Raw genomic sequence first — 9,213 nt, forward strand, 5'->3', positions numbered from 1 at the left:
AAAAATACCTTCAAGATCAAAATGTGTTACCACTTTTGTAACGGCTTCTGATTTTTTGTATCAGAAAAAATTGTTACAAAATATCATATTAAACAGTTCCATTTTTCGTTACAAAAAATTTTTGTAACGGGACTTACTGCAACGGCCCCTTTATTTGTTACAAAAAACTTTTGTTTCAAAATTTCGACGTTTTGTAACAATTTTTCTTGTTACAAATACACCTTTTTCTTGTAGTGGCATACGCGTCACTGGAAAGCGTAGCGCTCTTTGAAAGTGAGCATAGCGCCAAATGTGATGTTGTAGGGGAACGTAGCGTTCTTCAAACGAACATAGCGTTCTCCTGCCCTGCTTCTTTCTTTGTTTCTTCCTTGCATCTCTTCACTTGTCATCAATCAAATATGCAATCAAAGCCTAGCCAAAATCATAAGATTTTGCATCATTTCATAATAATCAATTAAATCTTGCATAAATCTCATGATAATGCATGAAATTAACAATGTTTGATTGAATTAAGACAAACATGTAATTCCAATCCAATCACTTACTTATTGCTCAAGAAAGTGCATGAAACCTAATGCAAACATGTAAAAATGCTACTAAAACTAGCCTAAGATGACTTGTCATCAGAGATGTATTTAAAGTTCGATTTGCGGATTGTCATTTTGATGAATCAAAATTTTTAGGTGGAGAGAATAAGCTTCCTGGAAAGGAACTTAATTAGAATGCATCATCCTTGATGCATTTAGATACATTTGCAAAGAATAGCAAATGAATTGCCTGATGCATTTTCTGATACTTTGAGGATAACCAAATCTTATATACCACCTGAAAATGCCCCAATTCGAATTGATGTTCCAGTTGGACAAGTGGTCACTGAAACAAATTCACGCCAGAAGCGTAGTAGACCTGTCGGTTCCAAAGACAAAAATCCTCGGAAAAGAAAAAAGGTAAATATTATTCCTGTTGAAAAAGACATAGTAAAGACAGCTGCAGTTGTCCAAAATTCTGATATAGTTTTTACGCCAGAAGACGTCCAAGTACCTAAAAATTGTGAGAATGACGAGATCTCGATAAATTATGTCTTTACAGGAGAAAAATGGGACCGAAATAAGATAATTGTCAATGAAATATTTGCATATAATGTGGCATTAAATATCATGCATGAAAGTAAGGATCTTGAGCCAAAAACAGCCGAAGAATGTCGACAATGAAATGATTGGACAAAATGGGAAAAAGCTATGAAGGCTGAGTTAAACTCACTTGCAAAATGTGAAGTATTTGGACTTGTAGTCCGTACACTAGAAGATGTAAAATCTGTTGGATACAGATGGGTGTTTGTGAGAAAACGAAATGAGAAAAATGAAGTTGTACGCTACAAAGCTCGACTTGTGGCACAAGGTTTTTCACAAAGGCCCGGTATAGATTATGAAGAAATATATTTCCTGTAGTGGATGCAATAACATTGCATTATTTGGTCAGTTTATCTGCATACCATAAATAACATATGCATTTAATGGATGTGGTAACAGCCTACTTATGCGGATCATTAGATTGTGATATCTATATGAAAGTCCCTGAAGGATTAAAGATATCTAAATCATCCAATAAATATTCATAGGGGTTATACTCAGTCAAATTGCAAAGATCTTTATATAGTCTAAAGCAATCTGGACGAACGTAGTATAATCATCTTACTGAGTATCTGGCCAAAATGGATTTAAGAATGATGATATCTGCCCATGTGTTTTCATAAAGAAATCTGCATCTGGATTCAATATAATTACTGGCCAAAATGGATTTAAATATCATTGGAACTCCTGAAGATATTCCAACAATTATAAAAACTCTAAAAGAAGAGTTTGAGATGAAAGATCTTAGAAAGACTAAATTTTGTCTCGGTCTGCAGATTGAGCATACAAAAAATGGGATCTTTATTCATCAAACAACATATATAGAAAAAATCTTGAATAGATTTTACATGGATAAGTCACATCCCTTGAGTACCCCAATGATCGTAAGGTCTTTGGATGTAGAAAAGGATAAATTTCATCCTAAAGAAGAAAATGAAGATATCCTTGGTCCTAAAGTACCATATCTTAGTGCCATTGGAGTGCTAATGAATCTTGCTAATAATGCACGACCCAATATATGATTTGCTGTGAATTTACTAGCAAGGTATAGTTCCTCTTCAATCAGAAGGCATTGGAATGAAATCAAACAAATCTTTCGATATCTTCATGGAACGGTTGATAAGGGATTGTTTTATCCATATAGATCCAAATCACAATTAGTTGGCTATGCAAATGCACGATACTTGTCTGATCCACACAAAGGGAGATCTCAAATAGGATACTTGTTCAAATATGGTGTTAGAGCTATATCATGGAGGTCCACGAAACAAACGATAGCAGCAACATCCTCTGATCATGCTGAAATACTGGTGATACATAAAAGCTAGTTGCGAGTATTTTTAGCTCAGGAGTTTGATCCAATATATTCTGTTATCATGTCGACTAATTGATCATAAGATAGCTCAAACTGTCCTGTTTGAAGATAATACACCATGTATTTCTCACCTTAAAGGCGGATACATCAAAGGTGATAGAACAAAATATATTTCTCCTAAATTCTTCTTCACTCATGATCTTCAAAATCAAGGAACAATTAATGTCCAACAGATCCGCTCAAGCGATAATCTAGCAGATTTACAAAGTCACTTCCAAAATCCTCCTTTGGAAAATTGGTACAATTTCGAGATAGTAAACGATGTCGACAAAAGAGGGGGACTGTACTCATTTTTCCTTGGTCAGGTTTTTTCCTATTGGGTTTTTCATGACAATGTTTTTAATGAGGCAGTCCTCATCACAAAGGTTATTGTACTCTTTTTCCTTTACTAAAGTTTTTTCCCATTGGATTTTCTTTTAGTAAGGTTTTAATGAGACATAATCCTAAATGGACATTGAAGGGGGAGTGTTATAATAAGCATGGATGGATGCCCATTTAATGAATTGTGACTTCCTTCATAATTCTAGGCGGCCAACTTTTTCGATATAGAATTTAACTTTATCAAGACAAGACCAAATTTAATTACATTTGAAAGCATAGTTTTTGTGTGCATATAAATAGGAGAGTGATATGAAGCAAAGGACACACATCGGTAACAATAAAACATTCTCCTCTTTTTTATACATAGTCTCTCTCTCTCTCTCTCTACGTTACTACATATAAATATATGAATCATCTTTATTGAGTTAATTATATTAATACTAGAGTCTTTTATTTATACTTTTATTATTTGTATTTTATTACCTCTTCCTTATTTTACAACATGCACGACTAATACGAGGAGTTTTACTTGTTTACTGAGAAACCAAACCATTTGTTAATACCATGAAACTCTTTAAAGTTTGTGTAGTTTTCAGGCCGAGTTTATTTACAGATACAAAACATTGAGACAGAGATACAAAAATATAAAATTATATTTGACAAATAAGATATAGACAAAAACATTGTGTCTAGAGATACTGAATTAATATATTGTGTCTATTCTGAGGACACAGAGCTATTAACAAGAGAGTTTATTTTTCATTTTTTCTTTTTATTATTCTTATTAAGTTTTTATAATTATATTTTTTATTATATTTTTTTTCAAATTTTTTGAATGAAAAAATTAACTAAATTAGATTTTTATAATTTATTCTAATTTATCACCAAACAAAATACAAAAATATTAATTTTTGTGTCTCCATCATTTGTGTCTTGTTTTTAGTATCTTATCTTGTTTTCAGAACCAAAAGCAACCTTGATGACAAGATGAAAATATTGATTTACCGAATTTGATAACGGCCGAGGATTATTACACCTTCGGCCACCTCAAGTTTATGGATTTTTTGTCTTGCTATCTTCTCCAAAAGCAATGGATTATCATAAGCAATTTTATCAAAATTTATTATGAACTAACGAAGTACCACCAGTGCAAGAAGTAGTTTGGGATGAGAGAAATGTTGTATGACGATAATAAGAGCACTGCCGCTTAGAAAACTATATTAATTTTTGACCAACCTATTGATCAGCATCTACTGGATACCTTCCTCAACAACCAGAGCCATTACTTTAGCACTGAAGCACTTAAATTTATCGGAAAGAAAAATATACACAAACATCGCCACTACTAATCTTTAACCACATATATGTAAGATGCTCTTTACTTGATTCAATGGTTAAGCAAGAGAATCAAAACTACAGAGACCACAGCAATCTATTATATCTAATGTTCTATGATAATTGTTCATCAATTCAAACATTTTGAAATTAAAAGGTTAAAAATAAAAAGGAAAAGAAAAAGAAAATCTCACAAAGTTCCCTATTTGTACCCCTCCATCTTCAAAGTATTCAACAGATAATTTAGCAGGTTTTACTTTTTCATGAATTGATCTCCACAAAGAGACTGGCCTGAGGATGTAATCCTGCTTCCTCCAATGAAAGTGTGAGCTTGTCTTGTCCATAAACAACCCGAGGGAAATTCGAGACAAGGCTGTAACTCTCTGCTTCTAAACAATCCAATGAATCAACGTAGTCATACAAAGTTTGAATTGTCGCTGTGCTCTTGAACCTCCTTCCCTTGCGTTCGCCATTTGGAAACCGTACCAAAACCTAAGCATTTAGATTGGGAAGGGACAAGAGGAAAGTACAGATGTCATACAAATTATAGCATAAATAACTATTGTACACTGTAACACAATGAAACAAAATTAACAGCAGGAAATTATATATATATAAATTTCGGTTGAGCATGAGAGTGAAACTATGCAAGCTGAGATATTTTGACTAAAATCACGATATAGATGGGAAAAGGAGAAATAAAATCTTAGATAGAGCTTAAGATACTTTACCTGTGTAACATCAGGCCCCTTTTCAGGTTCTTCACCAAGAGATTGAGCTTTCTCTTGTCTTAGTTTAGCCAATGCAGCCTGTCTCTCTGCAGCTTCTCGTTCTGCTCTTTCTTGAGCTTCCTCTTCCTCCTTGTGCTTCCTCTCGGCTTCAGCAGCTTCCCTTGCAAGGCGCTCCTCTTCTTCTCTCCTTTGCCGTTCCCTAGCCTGGTCATATATACAGCATTAATCCACTAGAACTAAAGAGCTAGTTCTTTCAAAATAATGGCCTCTCTAGTCTCTACAAGAGAAGTGGAGGACCAGACACCAAATGGCATAATATGAAAGGCCAACTGTAAAACAAGGCTTACTTGATCAGCTTCAAGTGCAGCCCTGTATGCAGCATCTTGCTCCTCTCTTAAGCGCATGTTGTTTCGTCTTTCTTCTGCCTCAAGCCTGGCTGCAACAAGAACCGGAGAACTTTCTTCAAGCACTCTCTGTAGTATCGCAAGCATCTCCTCAGGGGATTTGGGACCTTCAATCTGAATGAAAAAGAATAGAATAACCAAAAGTTTGGTAATCAGAAACTGAGAATAATTTTTCTCAACACCTGACAGCTGACATATCATTTTAGTAAACGAATACAGAATGCAGTAACAATATTGAATTTACTAATGGAATTGACCTAGAGAACTTAAACACCCAACATAACAAGTTAACAGCCTTATCTTTCGAGGTGGGTTTAGCTAGCATTGAATGACTAAAAATTACTTCATATTTAAAGGGGGGAAAATACTTCACTAACAAAGTATTAATCATGGTGATTGATGAGACTGACTGATCTAGCAATTATCATTACTCATTTTTCGCTAATGAAGTTTTCTCAACTAATAGCATCATACAAAGAAGTCTTAGGTTCAATTGCTGCTGCCAGTACTTCATTGGTTAGTCATCTACATACCAATATGGCCGGCACTCCCTCCAAAAAGCTTTCTTTTTACCAATTATTATGCATGAATGTACAACTTCTTTAACCAAAAATATGCTATTTGAAAGTGAACCAAACTTATATGGCAACTTCTGCATTCTTAAAACAAAATTCTCATTATGTATCTATTTGACTATCTCAGAACATTAGCAGCAAAGAGTGTCTGGAATAATGGAAAAATCCAACGGTGAGAGGTTAGATCCACCAAGATAGTGGAGGAATCTAAGAAATGAGTTACTGGAGATTCTTGAGAGCCGGGAACAGATTGACGAAACAGTTGCACCAGAAGGGCAAAGTCGTTTGGCTAACCCAAACTCCTGAACAAAAGCAAGGGTAGTATGGGGAATTGCAATAATGACAGCAGATGGTCATTAGGGATGAGGATGTGAAGCTGAACGAACAAAGGCACATAGCAGAAAGGAATTTCCACGTGAACAAGATATGAGAAGTGCAAGACGTGCCAGCAACAGCCATGTGCAAATTGCAAGAATCACCAAGATCTTGTGTGCCACCTGCAGGGCAGCTTTTTTTTTTTGCAGTATTCCAGTTCACCCCATCTGAGAATCCATATACACTTTGATAGTCTTAATTGGAGTGATTTGCCGAATGAATAGGCAGAGTTCTAAATCACTCTTAGGTTCTAAGTCCGCTGAAGATAAAGGCATTAGTCGGCAGTAGGTCAAACCCAAACCAACCTGCCCATATTGTTCACCCAGGGAGAGAAGCCTTCCATTGCAGCCTAAACCCATTACACAAACACTATTACTGTAGGTTCTCATTCGTACTCCTTAGTGATGGAGAAAGACTGGAAACACTAGGAGGGGGATGGCTTAAGGCATCCTATATCTGAAATCTGTCGACGAGGAATGACAGGACCAAAAGGTTCCTACAACCGATTCAGACACTTCAAGAATTGTGTCATATGACTTGGTTGGGAAGCTACAGTCACAACCAGCGGTAACTTGGTATCCCACTGACGAGGTGATGAACATTGAATCCAAATTCAGGAGTGTGTACGATAACTTAAATGAATCTTCCCAATCTAGTAGTAGTACAAGACAACTTCTTACTCAACTAGGGAAGACAGACAATGGATAAACTAGAGCTAACATCAGAATATTTGGTCACTGAAGTTACGGTGGGTAGCAACAGTATATAAGAAGGGGAATGCTGTTTGGGACTGTTTCTTCCTTGATGGCTATAATCAGTCCAGGAAAATCATGGAGAAGGTTACTATATAAATTATGAAAGATGACCACAACAGAAGGCAAAAAGTCTGCACAGGGAGAGGTGTAAAGAAGGTACTGATGGAATTTCAATAAATTGTTCCAGGAACTCGGGAAACTGCCTACTCAACGACAGCATGATTGTACAATTAAATAAAAGGAGAAAGAAAAGGTCGCAAACAGGGTTCTAATAGTCAACCTCATTTTCCGGGTTAACTAGTCCTGGCTAAAGTCCATATTCCAAATTGTCATTATATGGCATTAACCTTGTTATCATTTATATTCTTTATTAAAAGAAATTCAAAGTCTTGATTACATTTGCAAATAAGCCAGAGTTTCCCCATCTCCCACTAGTTTTCCGAGACAAGAAATTCAATGAGATTTAAGTGATGAACATCATCAGACTTGTTTCTTTAATTTTACCAAGGTAAGTATATTATGCGACGACAATTGCCACTGAAAAACCTAGCATATCTTCATCTTGGATACAGTTCCCATGTTTTCCCTACTCAATCACCAACCTGTCCTTGAAGAAATACTAACCAGTAATCACACTCACATCTGGGGTAGCTAACCGGCTAAACAAAATCCGTTACTACACCATACAACAATAAAATGCCAATTTGATGTGATACATGTACATTACTAATAACATTACAACAACTGCATAAATCTAAAATCTTAAGGCAAAGCATCCCAATAAAACCACATGCATCAATCTTAAACACTGATCTCACGCAAATGCAACAATATCTTTCTTCTCCAACAAGTCTCCAATTCAGCGCATCACTACTTAACACTTCATCATTCAAACAAAACACTCAGATTTACCTGTTGAAGAAGGGCGATCCTCTGATTGGTGGCAGCCATAACCACAGCACAGAACGGAAACCTAGATGCCTTCAAGCTGTTACTCATCTTGAACCCTTCGCTGGAGCGGATGCACCCTCCCCACGCCACGAAATTCTCGTTGACGAAAGCTGAGAGCGCCTCTGAACACAGCGTCCTCTGGCAAAACGACGGCGTATCGGGGTGATCCGGAGAATGCAAGTAAACGAACAGCAGCTTGAACTCATTCCTCGACCTCTGCAGCGCGTCCATGAACCCTTCCCCGACGAAATTGGGCCTGCTATTGGGCCCGCCGTACTCCCTCTCGAACTCCGCGACAAAATCCATCGCCTCCACGGCCGCCACCGACACCGAGACCAGCGGCGTCGAAGGCGAAGGAGAGGATTCACCTCCGCCGCCGATTCCGATGAATCCAAGGGAGTAGGAGAGGACACCACCGGCGGCCCAGAGGCCAAAGCCAATTGCGCCGGATATTAACCCTAGACTTCCGGAGATCACGGAGACGGGCAATTTGATGAGCTTCCATGCCAATCCAGGAAGAGGAGGAAGAGGGAACGGGGGCGGGGGCTCGGAATCAGATAATTGGGATGAAGCGGCGTCGTTTTGGCGGTGAAGGGATGGTACTGCTGATAATGAAGGTGAGGCAGGTGGTGATTGGTTGGCGATGTTAGAGGAAGAGGTGAAGGAGGAGATGGCCAGTTCAAGGTCCCAGCCGTGTGCGGCGAGGATTTCAGTGCAGAGGTCGGGATCTTGGAGGCCAGTTATGGCTTGGAAGTATGCCAGTTTGTCTGCTACGTCCGCCATTGATTCTTCTTCTGATTCTGAGCTCTTTGTTTTTTGTTGTTTTGTTTCTCACCCGACCCAAAAGCTATATCGGTGCTCCGATCAGTGATGAAATTGAAGATGTGTTCCTCTGCGTCTACCCCTTCGCTATTATGATTTTGGAAGATATCTATCCTTTTGTTTTCCTGTCTTACTGTTCAGTAATCAGTAGTACGACAATTAATTAGTTAATGGCGAATGTTTACCCTTTTTATAATAACTTGTTATTATGGGCCTGCTCCAGTTGAGTTTAACGCTCTACACTCTACAGTCTCCCTAGGTTCAGGACTTTCTAGTTGGGAAAAAAAAAGGTAAAATATAAATAGGTTTCTTATCTTTTTAAACGTGGACATTTTCGTCTCTCAAAATTAGAAAATATATTTCGATCGCTCATCATGTAAAATTCGTGAAAGTTATGTCCTTCCGTCGAATTGGTACTCGAAACGGTAACGGAGATTGC

The 9,213-nt window shown here is 37.5% G+C and overlaps 1 protein-coding gene across 1 annotated transcript; it reads right to left on the reverse strand.

Annotated features, from left to right (window-relative positions):
- Positions 1-4,189: 4,189 nt before the first annotated feature.
- LOC130950761 (plant UBX domain-containing protein 10) lies at positions 4,190-8,933 on the reverse strand. The gene is made up of 4 exons (XM_057879341.1): positions 7,914-8,933; positions 5,240-5,410; positions 4,893-5,096; positions 4,190-4,653 (listed from the first exon to the last, which is right to left on the reverse strand). The coding sequence occupies exons 1-4, from the start codon at positions 8,733-8,735 to the stop codon at positions 4,423-4,425; spliced, it is 1,428 nt and encodes a 475-aa protein (XP_057735324.1). The 5' UTR covers positions 8,736-8,933; the 3' UTR covers positions 4,190-4,422.
- Positions 8,934-9,213: the final 280 nt, after the last annotated feature.

This window comes from Arachis stenosperma, chromosome 9, assembly GCF_014773155.1.
Source record: "Arachis stenosperma cultivar V10309 chromosome 9, arast.V10309.gnm1.PFL2, whole genome shotgun sequence".
Classification (NCBI taxonomy): Eukaryota; Viridiplantae; Streptophyta; class Magnoliopsida; order Fabales; family Fabaceae; genus Arachis; species Arachis stenosperma.